Raw genomic sequence first — 20,521 nt, 5'->3', positions numbered from 1 at the left:
TTTGGACCTCAATTGTATATTGTTGTGTTCCACTGTGATATTTTTGATCCTAAAAATGTTTCCTACCTTGAACTTCTCTGATACTTATACTGTAGCTGCTGTGTCACAATAGTGGAAAGCTATGCCAGGTCATTTACATTCACTGGACACTTAGTGAGCAGTTGAACAGATGTAACTTATCTGCTCAGCTAATCACATGGCAGTAGTTTAACACTTTGAGACTTGCAAACATCGTCCAGAAGACCTGGTGGACTCTAAACTGAGCATAAGAATGGGGAAGAAGGGTGGTTTTAATGGCTTAGCGTGTGCAATGGTTGGTGCCAGATAGGCTTGTTTCAGTGTTTCTAACTACTGAAATACTGGGATTTTCCTGCATGACCATCTATAGGGTTTACAGAAAATGGCCTAACAAAGAGAAGGTGTCCACTATTGGACGATGCCTTGATGCCAGAGGTCAGAGGAGAATGCCTAGTGTTCTTTGAGTTGATAGGATTATAAAAAAGTAGCTTAAATGATCAGTTTTTAGACCCAAGGTATGCAGAAGAGCATCTCTGAATTCACAACATGTCAAACCTTGAGGCAGATAGGTTAGAAAAGCAGAAGACCGCTCCTGTCAGCTAAGAACAGGAAGATTATGCTGTGTGCTGTGACATTTGGTAGGGTTAGAGTTTGCTGTCCATGGTCTATGCATGGATCCTTTTTGCCCCATATCAACAGTTCAGGCAGCTGTTTGTAGTGTAATGGTGTCAGGGTTATTTATTTATTTATTTTTGGCACATCCTGAGCCCCTTATTGCAACTGAGCATAATTTAAACACCAACAGCCTCCATGAGTATTATTGCCAACCATATCCATCCCTTTATGGCTATAATGTACCCATCTTCAGATGGCTGCTCCCAGCAGGATAATATGCCACGCCACAAAGTTCAGATCATCTTGAACTGGTTTTTTCTTGACTGTACTCAAATGACCTCCACAGTTAGCAGATCTCAGTTCAGTAAAGCACATTTGAGATCAGAAATATTTCCAGCACCTTGTTGAATCTGTGCAATAAAGTTTTAAAGCACTTCTGAAGGCAAGAGTGGGTCCAATCCAGTACTAGAAAGCTATACCTAATAAAGTGTCCAGTCTGTGTGTATTTCACCGGGTAGAAGAGGCGGATCTTGAGTAGTTAGATTATGACCTCAATTTATAATGGGATGGGTCAGATTAACTCATTTTGGCTTGGAAAACGCCTGAAAACCATCATTAAGTATATGAAAACATTTTATGTCTGCCAAAGGTAAAGGACACACAGCCGTAACAGCTTTCTTCCTGTTGTAATAGCTTAGTAGTTGTAGAATTTAGTTTTTCCTTCGGCTGTCATACTGAATGCCGCCGCAAACAGCAGTGTGGCTGAAAAACGCAGAGGAGTTTGTGAATTTAGTGAATCGGATCACCTCGGGCCCATGTGTGCGACATGTGACCAGCAGTCAAATAAAGCAGTAGGCTGGTGAAACTTTGGTCAGGAACTTCGTAAAGAGAGGCTGCGCAGACGCTCAGTGAACGGTAAGATGCAGTCAGGCTTTCTGCAGTATATCCACACACGCTGGTTAACCGGTTTCTTTGTCCACGTGGTGGTGAGTAGCATTCCTGCCCCACTCTGCGCGGAACGGTTTAACGAGACGGAGTGATCGGAAAAGTTAGCTTGGCTTGTAAAAAACTCTAATGTGGAATTACAGTGTCAGACCTTTGGGTCTTGTTGTATTTTAATACGTCTAGGGAAGAAATCACACATTTCCCATTATGATGACCACCACCAACAGCAGCAGCAGTATATTACACAAGAGCTTGCTTTGTTGCGTAGTTTTGCGGGTTATTTCCCCCGCTTCTGTTTACAAACATGGCCGGTGTGGTCTAGCATGTTGCAGAATCTGAAAACAGCCCAAACTTTAAGTTCGGTGTGAGTCCATGGCCCTATTTCAGGAAGCCGGTTTAGTGCAAACTCTGAGTAAGTATACCCTGAGTTAACGAAAACTCTGGGTTTTCGGTTTCACAAAGCGAGTTTAAATTAATTCTGAGTGAGTCACTATGACGACACACTCCGTGAAGCTAACCTGCCCCCTAGCAAGTTTACTTCAACTAACCCTGACTTTCTCCGCCTCTTTGTCGGAAACCTGTAGGAAGTGTCAGCAGGTGTCAGACATGGCGTGCTCCTTCCTTGAAGAGCCAGTAGATGTTGAAGCCCAAATTCTCCGCAGAGCTCTCCGCCGGGAGAGAGTGATTAGAGCGCGTTTGGACATTTTATCATTTCCTGATGATTTTCTGTGTGAACGTTACCGTTTTTCAGCACAATCTATAATTTATTTGAATAACATCCTCAGGCCTAATATTGCTCATGTGACACATCGCGGACATCCTCTCAGTTCTGTACATATTATTTGTATTGCACTTCGGTTTTTTGCAAACGGGAGCTTTCTGTATAATATTGGTGACGCTGAGCACGTTTCCAAGGCTACCGTCTGTCGGGCAGTCAGGAATGTTACAGTTGCACTGAAACGTCTCCTGTACTCGTTTGTGGTGTTCCCCGGTCATAGACCCACAAGATTTATCAAAGAGGGATGCCACAAAATTGCAGGTATCAGGATGAACAAAACTTAATTCATGATGTGGTGATACTTGAACTACTACTTAAATTTTACATTTATTTTCAGGGTTCCCAGGCGTGATTGGCTGTATAGATGGCACTCACATTCCAATCATTGCTCCTTCAGTAAATGAAGTGGTGGTGGTGGAGGACCCCCACCTGTTTTTCGGGCCTCCGCTTTTTTCTGTTGGCTATAACGGGTCACATTTGAGCATACAGAGTAAGCAAATATGTACTTGTAATGTGCTCAGATAATTTCAATAAGTGCTTACAGAAAGAAAATTAATGTAGCCTCTAACTGCAATTGATTTACATCGGACAAACAGACCAAGCACTATGGCTCATGATACAATTACACCTCTACCTGTTTGGACTATATTTTTATATTTCATTTTTACTTGCTGCCAGGCACGTTTGGGGCCTGTTGGGTTGCACCTGCGCTCACATCACTCACAAAATAAAATGTATAAAATAAAAAATAAAATATAATAAATAACGTGTTAAATGGGTGGAAATCCCTAGATCAATGTTTAAATTAACACTCACGCATTGACTCTGTCGGCTATGTTTTGCCATGCATGCTCCCTTTCTTTTGCAGCTGAGGCTGTGTTACTTTTTTTCTGCAAAATTTGCATGTTATCGGCATATGCTGCCATCAGAATTTCGGCCTCAAGCGCTGTAAAATACATTGACCGCGCCTTCTTTCCCTCCGTCTCCATGGTGACTCGCTTAATCTGTGCTCCACTAATCAGGGCTTTATGTATCCTCGTGCGCGCGCTTAACTTGGGGTTAAAGCAACTCCGCGTTGACTGAACTAATTGTTATCAGCCTTTCTGAAACCGAATATTCCGAGTTGGACAGTTCGGGGTTACTCAACCCTGAGTATCGTTTTTCACTCTGAGTTTTCTAAACCGGCTTCCTGAAATAGGGCCCATGTCTCAACTACCTGTCAGCAAGTTTAGAATGATGTTGAGACTTTTATTTTGAAATCCGACTCCTCGTTTTTAATTAATATGCGCTTGTGTGTTTTACTTAGATTGTACTGCTTTGTTCATGCATGCAGCGACTGTAACACTGTGTCCCCCTATACTGTACACTCTGAACAGGAACATGCCTCCTGCTCCAGCAGATGTTTTGGGCTCCAAGCCCCTGGATGGCGGTTGGGGCTGGATGGTGGTGATTGGGGCCCATATTTCCATTGGGTTTGCCTACTCCACACCCAAAGCCCTTTCCATTTTCTTTAAAGACATTCAAGAAGACTTGCAGGCTGGCTACAGTGAAATAGCATGGATTTCCTCTATTATGCTAGCTGCCATGTATGCAGGAGGTGAGTTGACTCTGTGTGTGCTTTATTGGTTAAACTGTTTCTAAGCTTTCCTATCCACATAGTTAGCATTACTGTATGCTTTATTTTTGTAGGGACTTTACCTTACAATATAGAGCGCCTTAAGGCAACTGTTGTTGTGATTTGGCGCTGTATAAATAAAACTGAATTGAATTTGAATAGTCTTCTGCAGTCTGTTTTTGTCAGCTGCGATGCTACATCAATAAACCACTTGGTTAGCATAAATATGATAATCTCAAACCCAGAGCTGCTTGGAATGCAGTGTAGTGTGGCCTCATACCTTTAGGCCATCACACCTTTTGTAGTCAGCACCTCTAAATCAGTACTCTTATCACTACTAGAGAACACATTTGTATTGGCTGGTAAATAATAGCCTGCAGGTTAACCAGACTGAGGTTTTTTTTGGTCTCTTGTTCTTTTGTGTTTTATTTAGTTGTCCTAGGGCTCTGACATACCACGTACACCCCATACTAGCACCGATCATGGTCTGTTGATCAGACTTTCTCTACACCTTCTGTAAGAAGTTGCATCAAGCATTACTAAAGCACAGCTTCAAACCAGCCGACAGCAGACAGATCAGTATTTTGAGAAGTCTGCTCTGTGCATTTGTACTTGGCGATAAGCATCATAAACACAAAAATCCCAGTTTCACAAAGATCGTTTGTGTGGTGTCTGTGTCCGCTGCAAAGGCATGACTGTTGTGTATGGTTGTAATTTAGATTTAGAGAAATACAGTAACGAGTATAACTGGCTTCACATGAGCGACTGCACCCGCTGCCTAATAAAGTGAACGTTGCTACCATGTAAGTCACCTGACCTAAATTTAAGTCTCTTCACTGAGGTCCAAAGAGAATTTATGGAAGTAAGCACCACTGCATGTGACATCTACATTTGGGTTTGTAGAAGTGAAGTCAGATGTCACAAATCAGACCCTACTTAGATATATTATATACTGTCTTCAAAATACTAACGTTGAGAATAAATAAAGGTAACAAAAACTGTATTCTCTACGATTTTGTGAAGACATAAATATTTTATTCACTGCTGAAAGAAAAAAGTAGAATCTTGAGTTTTTATTTAGTGTGATTTTCTTCTTGTCTTTTTTTTTTTTTTTAACCTGAGTTTGTTTGTTAGTATCTGCTTTCAAGGTTGCAGGACAGCACGCTGTGTTACTCACCTGCACTCAACTCAGAGCGGCCTAACTAGTGAAATATTCCCCTCCAATGTGGCTCAGGCACAGGACTTTATCATATTGTCCTTGGCAAGGATTCAACAATGTCACCTAGCGGAGGAGAAGGAAAGAGGGGAATATATCAGAGGAAGGTTCAGCACAGTGGGGTCTGACACCAGGCCCCCATGGGAAAGACATGACAGCCTTTTCAGGAAACCTCTGACTCAACGAGTCACAATGATAAACTTATAATGGAAATGGATACGGTGGTAGAACAAGAGATGCCCTATTGTGACACGGCTACAGCGAAAACGATGATCTATCTTTGACCCTGCTCTGAACCTGTGTAACTGTATAAACAGCTGGGTGGATATTTGATTTCCCATACAGTGTTGTGCAGAAGTCTTGAGTCACCCTTCATTCCTTTATATTTTGCTAGAAAAATGGGACACAGGTGCAGCAATTTATTAAAACATGTCAAATCATACATGGAAATAGAGTATATATGGTAAAAAGAATAAATATTGTATCATTCTAACAAGCATGAATGTCAGTATTTGGTATGACCCCCTCTGTTCTTCACACAGCCTGATCTGTCTTAGGCACGCTTTCTTGATTTCTTTAAGTAGTCTTCAGGAATAGTTCTCCAGGCTTCTTGAAGCTGTTGTTTGGATCTTGGCTGCCTTTTGTTGTTTTCTGTCGAGAGTTTGTATTTTTATTTTTTTAAATTCAGGTATGTTTTTACTGCATTGGAGGTGTGTTTTTGGATCATGATCTGAAAAATGAAGTTTTTGCCAATCAGACACTTTCCAGACGGCTTTGTGTGGTGGATCAAAATCTGTTAATGCTTTTCTGCATTTATTATTCCATCAGTTTTGACAAGATGCCCAACACAACTGGCTGATGTACAGCCCCAAACAATAACAGAGCCTCCACTGGTTGTAGACACTCATTGATCTGAACCAAAAGTTTCACATTTGGATTAATCACTCCATAAGACCTGTTGCCACTGATTTTAAGTCCAGTTCTTGTGTAACTGGGAATACCTCAGCCTTTTCTCCCTTCGGCCTCCCTTAAGAATGCTTTTTCCCTATTTCCCAAGGACACAACTTCTACTTGTCCAGTTTTCCTAGATTTCTTTTTGGACAAACTGCACCATGTTGAGATATGCAAGGTCTTCAGCTAATGGCTCTTTAAGGATCACATTGCTAGTGCAAAAATGAAAGAAATTGGAACAAAAAGATTTAATCTATCACTGCTACCACCACTGAACTACACAGCTAAAAACAATTAAAGGAACAGCTTTTAATCAGAGTATAGCATCAGTTCAGTTAAACTGCTGGGATATTGATTAGGTAAGTAGCAGAGGGGGCTGTTAATCAGTTTCACCCACTTTGGTGTTAATGAAATTAACAACAGCTGCACTAGAGGGGCAACAATGAGACAACTGCTAAAACAGGATACTGCTAAAACTCAGTGATGCCCGGGTCCAGATCTGGGAGGAGATTATCCGCTGTCTCATTAGGAGCACACCCCAACGTTGTCACACATGCATACAGGGTAATGGGGAACATACAACTGAGCATAATTGCTGCATTGTTTTTTCCACTTTGATTTTTGGGGGGCAGGTTGATCACTTTTATTGCCTTCAAATGATGTGTGAACTTTTCATTCCTAACACAGTCCACATCAGAATACGTATCTTTTTTTCCCCCATTGAGATCTGATGAGTTTTCAAAGCGTTCCTTTAATTTTTTTTGTTTCGAGAAGCCTGTGTAGTTTCACGGAGTTTGTCTTTTAGCAATAAGAATATAGAGGTTTTCATTATTCTGGAGAATGACTTGTGGTTCAATGTCACTCTTTCAGGCAAGGTTATGAATGAAGGAAAGAGTGACAGCATATAAAAGGCTTTTTAATTGCTGATTGATCACTGGGTGTAGTGTTTTACATTATCAGGGGAATGTTTAATGAGTTGCCAGGTTGCTTTGCTGTGGAGGTCTTCTGTCACCCTCTGTGATGTCCTTTTGCCCTTGGTTTAGATCAGGGATGCTCAACAGCTAATGTGCAAATAATAATGCTTTTCAGATAAAATGAACAGACATTAAAAAAAACATGAAACTCATATTTTAAGTTATTTATTTTGTTTAATGAGCTATTCATTACAAAATTGTGTGGCAGAATTTAGCCCTATGATCACATGATAAATTTCACTGGTTTAGACCCATCAGTTTACCTTGAAGTAGTAGGTACCCGGATTACTAAAACTTTGGCGACATTAAGAAGTAACATAATACAAGAATGTACTGCTCGTTCTCAGTGCTCATCTGTTTTTGCAGGACCGGTGAGCAGCATGTTGGTCAATCGTTTTGGGAGCCGACCAATTGTCATCATGGGTGGACTGATGTGTGGAGTGTCTATGGTAACCGCATCTTTTGGGAGCTCCATCGCTTATCTCTACTTCTGCATTGGCGTCATTGGAGGTACAGTACTTTTATTCCTAAGCAGTATGTGTTACTGCTGCTTGAACAGGTTTTACTTTTTGTGGTCTCACTTTGGGAATTCATAATTGATCACAGACTAAAACCAAGATATCATGACATACTTGTTTACCATTCAGTTTGCATTCCCATCAATCCTGGTCCCAGTGGGATTGGGATGTTGGCAGTCTGCATCTTTTCACATCCCTTTTAGAATCTCTTGGTTCAGATCTGCTCCCCATAACTAGACTGCCATGCCTTTCCTGAAGGCCCTGGGCATCTGCCCCGGCTCCTAGGGTGCAGTTAGAGCACCGAGGGGACCAGGACCAGGACAGTAATTAAGACAGAACTGTCTCTGATCCCAGAGAGCATGATCTTCCATGGCCCTCTGTACTCTTCCGTAAGCTCCAATCAGGTTCGTCACATGGGGGCTCTCTGCCATCCTAAGAGGCTCATTACCCAGCCAAGGGCCCCTGTGAAGGATTAATAGGCACAGCGAGTGGCTGGGCCATGTGTGGTGCCTGGGGCATGTGTGGGCTCTACACTGTTCCCCTGTGCCTAGTGCACTGACACACAGGCATTAGGCAGTTTTGCCTAGAAGTCATGCAGACATATGCTTACACATACACAAACACCTGCACGTTAATAAAAAAGCACCCCACACACAGCGAAATACATCTCAGAATTATTCCTCCTCGTATACTCCTTCATTCACTCTCTCACTGGTGTTTGTGATGCTGAGAAGCTGGTGAGGTATGCTGTCCTTGTCACTGGAATAATGAATGCTTCTGATTGGTTGGAGCACCTGCCTGGCACCGTTCAAGCACAACACAAGATCACATGAACAGTTTCACGGTTTGTCTCTCTGCACACACCTCAGCTTTAACAATCTGTGTTGCTAAGATTGACTGCATTGGTTATACACACAGTGGACTTTTATTAAATACACCAACTCTTTGAATTTTGGGCTGAAGGAAGAACAACACTCGGTGTGTAAATGCTCAATCAACAATCTCTTTAATCAATGCAATTCTCTTTATTCCATACAACACTTTGAGCATTACAAATGTGCGGACGGGAGATGTGCACAGGAGGGTGTCCGGCAAATCTCGACGTGTCTGACCGTTTCTCACATTCTCAAAGCTTCGGCCCCCCTCCAAACTAAACATTCAGATTCTTTCTTTTTCTCAGTGAGCGTAAGTTATGACCTTGGCTTCCTGTGCAGTATGTTCTGTTCTTTCTAATCAGAAAAATAAGGCCATGATTCTCTGGAAAGAGTGTTTCTTATAAATCAGCAGTATAATGCATCACAAAACAGTTTAATATCCCACACCTGTTTTTCTCAGAATAAACAATCAGTTACAATCAAACAATCAATCTGCTGGTCCCTCTCTAGTCTAAACAACAGTGTTTCAGTAACTTTCTAGAAGATGGTCCCTGTTATCTACTTTCTCCCAGGCAAGCGTGAGCGAGAGTCTACAGCATTCTACCCCCCAAGGACATGTAATCTAATGCCTTTATTTTCAGGGCCGTGTCCACTTAATACTACACTATATGGTTATATGGCATTTTAGTTAATATAAAGCATAGAATTGAGGCACTTCAAATAATTTAATCTCAACACTTTCTAGGATATTTTGATGGTAGTACATATTTATAATTGAACTAAGAGCGTCATTTAAATAGTTTCTATAGTGCTTTTCACACATAAAATGATGACAAGATATATAGTTTGGATCTTGTCCATTTAGTCCGTATGTAATACAAGAAATTTTAAACAAATTCTAAAGTCAACTGGGAGCCAAATTAAAAATGATAAAGCAGGGTTAATGTGAGCTCATTTACTAGAATGTGTTAGTGTGGTTGCAGCATTTTGCATTGCTTGGAGGCGTTAAAGATGTTTTATCTAAGCCTGTAAATAAGGCAATACAATAATCCAGGTGTGACAGCACAAATGCATGGAAAATTCCTCTGTTACTATTTTTGGTACGTCATGATTTGGGGTTCCGTGATCATTTAAAACACACTGTTATGCATTAAAACGGGTACCAGGAACGTAGAAACTGTTTTGCATGTGGTGGCCACAGACCACAGGTTTGCCATAGCATCTCCAGACTCTTTCAGATCTGTCAGATGAGCTCTCAGCGAACCTGCCAGTTCTGATGTTCTCTGGCGAATGCCATTGGAGCTGCACGGTGCTGGTTATGAACACTTCATGGAATCTGTTTATGACACTTTGGTCAGAAACATGCACATGAGCTGCCAGCTGGAGGTCATTTTGCTGGGTCCTGTTCCTTCCCATACAAAGGAGCCGACACCACTCCTGCTGGGTTGGCACCCCTTTACAGCTCTGTCTCCTTGTGTAATGGCCTCCACACTCTTGAGACTGTGCTGGGAGACACAGCAAACCATTTTGAGAAGGTGATGTGCCATCCTGGAGGAGCTGGATTACAAATAAATGGTGCCATGTGGCTTTTTGGAGGTTGCCTTTCCAATGAAGACAACCTGTTGTCACTTTCACTTGCACCAAAACAAGTCTGGCAACAGCTTTAACATATGTTATTATACTGTGATGATTAAGTGTTCCTCTTAAGTTTTAGGGGACAGTGTCATAATTCAGTGACTTGTAGATGTCACATTTATTGGGATTACAGTCAGTCTTTTTAATTTAAAGTCAAAATAATGTGAAATTCCTCATTAGGAAAGAAAAAATTGCTAAATTACACTTTTTATGTCCCCCTAAAAGCCTAATATAGTAAATCCCCGTTTAAATGCATTAAAAAAACAACCAAACAACAAAAACTTTATGCATCGTAAGAATACCCTGACATTAGAGGGAGAAATTCTAAACACCGTAGCTATCTAACTGTAACTCTTCATCTTCTTCAAAATAAGGTCCAATTAGATTAAAAATTTCTGCATAGAAAGGCAAGTGAGTAAATGTATTACCCAGGCTCTCCAATTTATTTCTACTTGAATGGAGAAATTATTTCTGAAATAATTCCAGAGTCCTGTAATGAGATTTTAGATGGCAAAAGTGAAATGAGATGGAACCTTAATGAGCAGCCGGCAGATTTAGTCTTAATTTAATTAAGTACCCTTTGGAGCTCAGGTTCAGTAGGGTTTTTCTTCCTGAGGGTTTTTGGAATGTGACTGAGATGTTTTCAATCTTTCTACATGCAGGTTGTGGACTCGCCTTTAACCTGAATGCATCTCTCACCATCATCAGTAAATATTTTCTGGCCAGGCGTCCTTTAGCCAATGGACTTGCTATGGCTGGCAGTCCAGTGTTCCTTTGTTTCCTGGCTCCTCTTAACCAATATCTACTGGGCACATATGGCTGGAGAGGAAGCCTCCTTATCCTGGGGGGTCTGATGCTCAACTGTTGTGTTGCTGGAGCCCTCATGCGACCTGTTTGTAAGACACTCGCTTGTGCACCGCAGCAAAACGTGGATCGGCCAAATAAGTGCAAGACTAAGATAAAAGGAAGCTGTGTGAAGAACACAAAGAAGTTTGTGGATCTGTCCTTTTTCAGGGACAGGGGCTTTGTCATTTACCTAATAGGAAATGTCATGTTCATCTTTGGAGCGTATGCACCCATTGTGTTCCTGTCTACCTATGCTGTTAGCCAAGGTGTTGAGAAGTACTCTGCGGCCTACCTGCTCTCCATTATGGGCTTTGTTGACATGTTTGTTCGACCCGGCACTGGCCTGGTAGCCAACAGCAAGTGGATCAGGCCTAGAATTCAGTACTTCTTCAGCTTTGCCATGGTTTTTAATGGAACGTGCCATTTGCTGTGCCCTCTGATGAGGAGCTATACCCTCCTGGTGGTCTACGCAGTATTTTTTGGTGTGGGGTTTGGGATGGTTTTCGCCCTGATATTTGAATGCCTCATGGATCTGATGGGAAATCAGCGCTTTCCCAGCGCCGTTGGACTTGTCACGATCGTGGAGTGCTTCCCCATGCTGCTGGGACCACCTGCTGCAGGTAACACATCCTTCATTCATACATAATCCTTTTTCTGTCTTTCTCTTACACAAGTACACATGTTTACTCTTAGATCACTTAAGATTGCTTTACGCTGCTTCTTTCTACAACTGAGGCAAAGAGCAAGGTAATATATACTTACAAACATGCAGAAACACTTGGGGAAAAGAGAAATTTCCACCATTACAGAGGAAATAACCGCTTTCAAGCGAGAGCAGCCTTGCAAACAATATTTGTTTGTTTATCTCTTTCATTCACAGGCTGTGCATTATGTTGCAGTAAAGCTTGGTAACAGTATCATTCCTGTAAGACAGAGCCGCATTATCACGGAGTATGGATGTTTTGTATTGTATGAGACGCCCACACAAAGATGCAGTTCGTCATGGTGATTTCCTGCTGGAAAGAAGCCATCTATGCTCATGGGCACAGGCTTTCATGACATAATGGAGCATCTGGGGCAAATCCAGGCTTCATTTAAAGATAAGAAAAAAAAAGCTGCATTTTATTTACAGTCTGACTTTAACCACAGCTGGAAGAACATTTGCAATAGCAACAGGTTGGGTATAAAGAGCATCTTAGTGAGGCACTCAGAAATACAGATGGGCAGTTTATCAGTAAGAAGCAAACTGTGTCTATATTGTGGAACAATTTCAGATTAATGTTTCTCAACATCAGATTGTGAAGACTTTGAATATCTTATCATTTACAGTACATACTATCATCAACAGATTCAGAGAATCTCTGTGCACATGAGACGAGTGTATAATGCCCATGATGCTCAGGCTGTCAATTAAAAGCGGGCACGATTCTATTGTGACAGCTTTTCACTGCAGTGCCAGAAATATCTATAAACGCAGCCCACTGTAACATCCACAGATATTTCATTGTTGAGGCTTTACGAGGTAAAGTTAGGGTGGTATTGTCTGTATTGTGGTATTATTGATTTTCATTGCAGTTATAAAATCATGTTGCAAAACTGATGGGGAAAAAACAATGCCAAACTTTAAGACTGATTCACTTATGCATGAATCTACATCATAGTGTATAAACGTCACATTAGGAAGCACGCAGTAAGGTTGGGCGATTGGACCCACCGCTCTTGTAAAAGCTTTTGATCGTTTTTACAAGAGCAATTTATTTATTTGCCCACAAGTAAGTTTGCTAATAATGTTGGTTGAAGCTAACAAAAGCAGTCAATGGAAAAAATAATAGCGCTGTTTTAGCAGCACCGTATTCCAGCTGCGAACAAACCCCCCCTCCTCAGAGTCACCCAAATGCAGCGATTCATTTACTTAAACTCATAATAGAAAGAAAGAACGGCAGTAGCCTATGTTCAGAAAAAACAAAAACATTTTTATTTAAATTAAAAAAAACAAACAAACACAACGGTGGGGAGGGAAACAAAGAGAAACTGGATTATTTTTTCCACTATAACCGTGTTTACAGGTCGGTCCAGTGTTTGTCTGTCTTACACACTCAACCAAACAACCAATACAAAATTAAACAAAAAGTAAGTTAAAAATCAAAATATCTCTTCGAGCGAACATAAAAAAAACCCCAAACCCTCAGACGTAAAGTCTTTTGTGAGATTCAGTGCATCTCAAATAAATAAATGATTCAATAATCCAAAATCCTGAAACAAACAAGAAAAGAAGGTAAAGTATTCCCTCCAAATGAAACTTACAAATAAATTCTAAATGCTTAAATCAGTCGGTGCGTGATTACATTCCCCCGCCCATCAAAAAGTCACCTGCTCGAATATATCGCCCGTCGTCATTTATTGGATTGACGAATGTCGGCTGGAAAATTTTTACATATCCCCCAACCTTAGCACACAGTACTACACTGACCACCTGTTCAGCATTTTGGCTCATTGTCCCTGTAAAACAAAAAGAAAAAAGCTACTAACATTACTATGAGATATAATGTAATAGCCATTTTAGCCTAGAGTTGATTTTGCAATATCAGTCAAAGTATTTCCTCCTTTTGTCAAAAAAAAAGATGCTTTTTTTAAATCATTTATTCCCCGACTCTTACTGCTTTTCTTAACAAGTCGAGGCGGACCTATTTTGTCCGATAAATTAGTTACCATCTCCTACATGTAACTTTTTTCTTAACTTGTGGCCATCTTTCTTCATGCATGTAAGGATAGACTACAATACTTGTGGGTGTACGCTCCCTAGTGTTTTCAGAAATTTGGTTTTGAAAGGTATTTATCATTTTTGGTGATGTCTGTTAATAACACATACTGCATTGCAGTGAGCAAGCCATCCTCTCTGTTGTTGCTCAACTTGTTCACCAGTGTTCATACAGGCCTAATGTCCTACATAAACAAGGTGAGGATGTACAGTAGTTTAGCTGAACATGACTTAATCAGCTGTGAATATCATCCTGCTGACAAACGCGTCCTTTGCCTCCAACCTGACTTTTAATGAGGTGAAAAGTTACAGGCCCCCCAGTTAGTCTAGAGCGACCGTGTTCCGAGGCGCTCATTTAATAGGGTAAATAAGTGCCTCCCTGCACGTCTAACAATCTCCTCCAGAGGGCTCAATCGTTATGTCTCCCCTATTCTGCTTGTTACTGCTCCCCCAAACCTTCGGGTCAATCCAATTAGGAGGAAGTGAGGTAAGCGGGTGTAATTACCCTTTTGCTTTGGGTGTTTAATGACGCTCAGTTCAAACTCTCGTCATTAAAGTCCTGTACCTGGGCCATAATTAAGCTGTGAATACATTAAAAAAGAGGTGACTATGCCAGATGGACTTAATTACTGCTTAGCCAATCAAGGGTTGTCTTAATGAGGGTGATGGTCATTGGAGTACAGGCACCAGATGAGTGCTATCAATCAGATAATACAGCCGGCATTGAGATGGTTGAAATTGATCCAAATGCAAAGTGACCCCCTCCTAGTATAGTACAGTACATTGCATTCAGTCACACAAACATTATTTTAACACAATCTTCCACTGCAAAGATGGCAGGTGGTATAGTTAAGGAGATCTGCTAAGGGAATCAGTTTAATTTCCTTATAGTTTAACATCGTCTTTAATTGGTTTCAGAAGGAGACGGTAGCATGTTTGTACTAAATGTGCTTCCTAATATGTTTGACAAACATCAATTTTATAAAACTGGCCTGATGAATAAACACAGTCATCTTTACTAACTAGATGTTTAATAGTGGAAAGAGAAGGGAAGACTCTAGGAGCAAGAGAAAATAAACAGAAACTAATCCTGCTCAAAATACTTCAGCTTCTGAGGCGAGCTGCCATGATTCCATACGGCTTTAAGGGGGATTGTAATGCAGTGAGGTGGACAGTCCTAGATGCCGACACTGAGAGAGATAGCGACATTCGCCTATCAATCCGTGTCTGGAGGGGAAAACGGGGGTCGGGGCGACTTGTGGACTTAGGGCTCAGAAAAGCCGCAGGCTGAAATCTGATCTAAACCACATTTGTCACTTTTCTGCAGACTTGAGCTGGATATTTATGGTTCTGAGAATATGCCTCTCTTCTGATTCGTTTTGGTAGCAGCCATCCAAATTGCCTTCCCGGCAATTCAGGAGAGCCAAGAAGGGTGTAATGGCCCCGTCATTTCCGAGATGGCTCTTCTCAAATTGGCCTATGCTCACTCTCGCTCTCTTGCACGCACTCATAAGCAATATCTGAGTCTGATCTTCCTCTTCACCTTCAAACTTGCCGTCTAGACGCTATACTCTCACTGTGCTGTGTTTTCTTTGATTAGTTTTAAATATTCTTTCTGGCCTCCTCCACACAGGGTTACTGGTAGACATCTTTGGCGACTACAAGTACCTTTTCCTCATGTGTGGCTCAGTCATCACGACTGGCGGGCTTTTTCTCTTCGTCATGAACATCTACAACTACCACATGCTGGAGAAAGAAAAGAGAGCTAAAGACCGAGAGCGTAACCAAACTAACATAGAGAACCAGGAGCAGATGAGCATCTCAGCGGCAGAGATGGAGCAGCCTGAAGCTGAGGAGACGGAGATGAGCGCAGCCCAGCAGGACCCAGAGAGCGCCGAAACAAAATGAAATGTGATTGCTTTATTTAGCGTGAATGCAGCGGGGTGATAGTTGTAGCTGTACAGGTTGATCTTAGCACAGATTGCTTTCTGCTTGCTCGCACTCATTTTTAACAGACTGATTTATTCGTTCAGTCAGTCGGCAATTACTTTGACTTTTGATGAACTGTAAAGTCTTTCAACCAGCAGACAACACAGAGACTACAGCCATGCTAACAGGTTGTATAGCAACTTGAGCTAATTGCTAATATCGGCGCGCAAAGCTGCTTAACATTGTTAAACGTGGAGATTTCTCACTGGTATAGATTTGACTATATTCACCATGTTAGCTTAGTGTGTTTCCTTTTTTTTACCGTAATTACTTTTGCTAATTAGCACAAGGTAGAGCTAAAGCTGATGGAAGTTTTGCTGTACAAGCCATACATGAACAACTTTGACCTGATTATGGCTCTTGATGAAGAATTGAAGATGGTTAACCAATTTTTTTTGAAAGTTTAAAAGTTTTTTTCCTGTGCATGTGAGTTTGTGCAGCCTGTAAGTAAATATCAGTATTGGGTCAAGTTTTTTTTAAATGAGAAATGCATCTTGTTGGAGTACCTGTTGTGTTACCAAAAACGAAACCATTTTTGCAATTCATTCTTGATCCTGCCAGTTATTTTGTTCTGAAGGCACAACTCTTATTATACATTAACCTTTTGATTTGTCTTGATCTACCTCATTGCAAACCGATATGAGTGCCTTTTACTCTGTAAACAACAAAAAGCTGTTTGTTTTTCCACAGAGTAGGATGGGGAACTAAAACTAGAAGTTATTATTTCTGAGTTGACTCACTGGCACCTCTTTATCAGTGGACCTCGCCAGCAGCTGTGTTGTGAAGCTGTTGTGCTTTTTCACATTTCAAGCAGCGCTGTTTGTAGCTGAGAGACATTGTTTTCTCAGACACAGTCTGTGATTTCTTGTATTGTTGTTCTTTTTTCTGCACAATTGAAAAGTGATGCGAATATTTACTGTAAAAAATGTAAATTCTGGAATTTACAGTTTGTTGATCAGGTGATGTTGTCAAAATGATATGATGCTACCCTGTGCATCAAGTTTGGTTGAACTCTTGATGGTTCAGGAGGGGTTTGTGGACAGACAGAGATTTCTGTTTTTATAGTAAGTTACAGCAAATCTCATGTTTTTATTATTTTCCTCAGTATGCTTCGAGGTTACATGACACTTTCTAGAAAATGAGTAAATTATCCCACAGCACTAAGGCCACACAGAGGAAGAAAAACTGTGACAGTGATTCTTAAAATGAAATGAAATTGTATTTTCTGTCTTTTTATATAATGCGCTAGTAATGCAGATGTGTCTGGGATTTTCTTTTTTGTTTACTGGGTTAAAAAAAAGTTACATTTGAGTAGTAATGGATGGAAAAGATGCCATGAATTGCAAATGTGTTATGTTACCCGTGACAACAAAGAAATAAAAGAGCACTGTCACAAAGTACAAAGCTAAGACCTTTAGCTATATGTCAAACTTTAGCTGCTCTAAACAGCTAATTTCTCTCCTGTTTAAATATCAGTCATCTCTTTAACATTCATGGGGAAATTATGACCAGCATGTTTTACTAATTTACAGTCATCTGTCCACTCTGTCAGCTCTCTAGAGGTATGACATTTGTACAACTGCACCTGCCTGGACTCTGGAGCAATGTTGAATTGTGTACTTTCCTTTAAACCTGTGATGTTTTTCCATCGTTGTTTTCACTGTACTGAAAACACTGATATTTTGTTGTAGTATTGCACATGCAGTGATTACATTTTATAACTTCTACTTTCTGTATGTGAAATACTGTGTCTGCTGGTCCATATTTTTCCATTTTTTTTGGTTGGTCTTTGTAAAGTCTGTAAAGTTTAAACATACACTAACAAAGCCCGTTGTTGTAGTCTTAAACTGACTTTAATTCTGTAATCAACAGCACATGATAACACCTTTTTAACCTTTTTAACCGTTTGTCAGTATTTATTCATTTCAAGCTGAATCACAAACTAACGAGTGCCCCAAAATGATGCCATAATTTTGTGTTGACATTTAGCAGTCACATTTATTTTATGGAGAAAATGTTAATCGATTTAATGCTATGTATTTGCTTTTCTTTATCTGAGTAACAATTTTAAGGTTTACTTTTCGAAACTGTTCTGATTCTTTTGAAATTTACACACCAGATCTGACATATTTTTAAGATGTGCGAATTGTACCAATAATGGTAGATGACACTATGTGGTTTATATATGTAGATGATTATTTAGGTCTTCAAATGAGAAAGAAGGATGAATAGCCCTGTTTAATTTCCCTCCTCACTTTTTGCACTATCCAGCGTGCTTTTTTTGCATTTCACTTTCATCCGGTGATGCTCAAGAAATGCCATCAAATCAAGATGTAACGTGCAGCTTTTTCAATGTTGGCGCCTGTGTCCAATTTTTCACGACAATTAGAAAACTGGGGAACAAGTTTGGAAATGTCAGCCGCTTAAGGGTGTGAGCGCCTAATGAACCAAAGCCCGGCTGTTCCAGGCTAGTGCTCCTGTGTGCGGCCTCACACGCATCAGCAAATCAGTGGGCCAATAAATTAGAAGTGCACAGGCGAGTACAGATACACACGTGTTTGCTATCTCCTGTCCCTTTGCTGAGTATTATACAAGGTCTTTGGACATGACAAGGTGGAAAGGTACCCGAGAGACGAGGCTGCGGTTGCAGCGGCCAGGAATCCGTTTGTCATTATTATATTCACTCTCACCTCGTGCTCCCCTCTGGCCTCCTGACCCTCCTCTACAGGCTGCCCTTCTCATAATGTTTGTTCCTGTGGAGTTCCATAAATGTTGTCCTCCATGCCCAATGGTAAAAAAAACACAAGACTTCTGGATCTCCAGAGGGTCTTGGAGGTGGTCCAATGACTAGGCAATGCTGGGTGAAAAGTGCTGTGGAGCAAAAAATAAACAGCCGTGAATAAAATGGCTTGAGGGTAGTTTACACTTCTGCATTGCTGTTTAGTAATTTCACAGTTAATGCAATGTTATGTGATCATGATCTCAATAAACACGGGCTACGTCCTTACTAAAGGGTTCTTTTGGTGTTCTTTCTCCTTGCATCATGGGTTTTAGTGTCTTGCCCAGTAGATCTCTGTCTGCTGAGGTTACAGCAAAATGTAATATAATTGCAAAATAGCTGGAAACACTAAGTAGCATCTGTGGCTGTAAATGTAAACAGGAAGAGTAGTGCTAGTGTTAGAGTGCTTCTTCCTTATCTGTTTATGACGACTACAATTAGAATGCATCTGCTTGTTCTAAGTGTAACTGGCAGCTCTCAGTTACAGTAACTGTCAGTCGGTGTTAAAGAGGTAGCGAGCTCAGGAGTGTGTGAATCTAAGTGGGTATCACTCTTCATAAAGCATCCTACGTACGCCACGAAACGTTCTTAGACTGGCGTGTGAATGCTGACGGTCAGCCGTTCTCTTGACCTTTGGATCTGTGCAAATCAGATCCTAGTTGTTTACAATAGGGGGGGGGCTGACCTGATGAATCTAGTGGTCTTACACAAGCGAAAAGTTGGAGACGAGCAGGAAAGAAAGAATGTACTCCCGAAGGGCTCAAAGAGCACTGGCATCTATCAACAGAAGAAATTGAATGGGATGTTTCGGAGCAGCAGAGATTAGATAGACCCGGGGTTGTTGAGCAAGCAGAGGCACCCGATGTAATGGTTTCCTCGCTGCAGTGAGATCAAACTTATAGAAGGCAGCGAAGGAGGACAAGTGTGCACACACATAAATACACAGACACACTGCGAAGCCTACAGTGGCCTTTAGGGTTAAAGAAGAGATGTGGCGCATGGTTATTTGCTCAGGGACTGCACTGTATGGGATGAGAGAAGATGACACTGGAGAGGTGCTATTTTCACATTAGCCACATTTTCATTAGCGCATGCAGACGCTAGGTTTCTTGTGATTGATTTCAAAAGTTAATCAAATCAGAGAGCTTATAGATCAAGTTTAATCGAGTACAACTGGAAATACAGTGCTGTGCAAAAGTCTTGAGCCACAGTTGAAAGTTCTCCAGGTCTCTAAAGGTTTTCTTTGGATATTAGCTTCTTTTCCCACTTATTTTCAGTCCAGTTCCTGCATCTGACTATTTTTAGAGTAATGTTTTTTTTAACCACTTTACACTAAATCATTCAAAGATAAAAAAAAAAAAAAGGCACCTAACACAAGGGTTGAGGCAGTGTTGTGCTGACACATACCAAAGAACGCATTTTAAATTGCATCTTTAGGCACTTTGTTACGAGCAGTTTGCAACAAGAGGACATCATCTCTTGAATTAAATCTACAAAAACTGTCAAGGATAACATTCCCAGATTTTCAAAACTAGTATTTTTGCACCAACAATGTGATTCCCAAAGAGCTGTTAGCTGAAACATTATATTGGCATTGTGGACAAACTGAGCATGTGGAGGACAAAAGAAAAAATAGCAGGCCTACAGCAGATGAACAGCATCTGAAAATGATGTCAGCAAGAAATAAATACCAGAAAAAAATACCAGACACAGGAACTGAGAGATGCATCTGATCCTTGTGTTGATCCATCGACTGTCTGCTTAAGCCTCTTTGGAAATGGTTTTATTAGAAGGGGAAACGGGGAAAAAAGGCTGAGGTATACATCAGAAAATCAGTGGTCTGTTGGAGCGATGAAGCCAAATGTGAAAATTTGGTTCAAATTGCAGGAGGTCATTAGAGAGGTACAACTGTCAATGTTTTGGCTGTACTTCAGTCAGTGCTGTTGGATACATGAGCAAATATGAACAGAGAAAAGTAGAGTCAGATTTTATTCACGTTTCAACTGGAA

At 40.9% G+C, this 20,521-nt stretch overlaps 1 protein-coding gene across 2 annotated transcripts; it reads left to right on the top strand.

Moving 5' to 3' along the window:
• Positions 1-92: 92 nt before the first annotated feature.
• LOC102300665 (monocarboxylate transporter 2) lies at positions 93-18,740 on the top strand. 2 transcript variants are annotated; one of them, XM_005941344.2, is made up of 5 exons: positions 93-1,619; positions 3,733-3,953; positions 7,479-7,622; positions 10,803-11,606; positions 15,378-18,740. In XM_005941344.2, the coding sequence occupies exons 2-5, from the start codon at positions 3,737-3,739 to the stop codon at positions 15,650-15,652; spliced, it is 1,440 nt and encodes a 479-aa protein (XP_005941406.1). In that variant the 5' UTR covers positions 93-1,619; positions 3,733-3,736; the 3' UTR covers positions 15,653-18,740. The 2 variants fall into 2 exon arrangements, with proteins under 2 accessions (XP_005941406.1, XP_005941405.1); XM_005941343.3 differs by having other exon boundaries at positions 1,257-1,548.
• Positions 18,741-20,521: the final 1,781 nt, after the last annotated feature.

Source organism: Haplochromis burtoni, unplaced genomic scaffold (assembly GCF_018398535.1).
Source record: "Haplochromis burtoni strain Fernald_Lab_line unplaced genomic scaffold, NCSU_Asbu1 Contig_314, whole genome shotgun sequence".
In the NCBI taxonomy this organism is placed as follows: domain Eukaryota; kingdom Metazoa; phylum Chordata; class Actinopteri; order Cichliformes; family Cichlidae; genus Haplochromis; species Haplochromis burtoni.
Note: the sequence above shows the minus strand (reverse complement) of the source record. Positions and strands in the feature narration are given on the sequence as shown.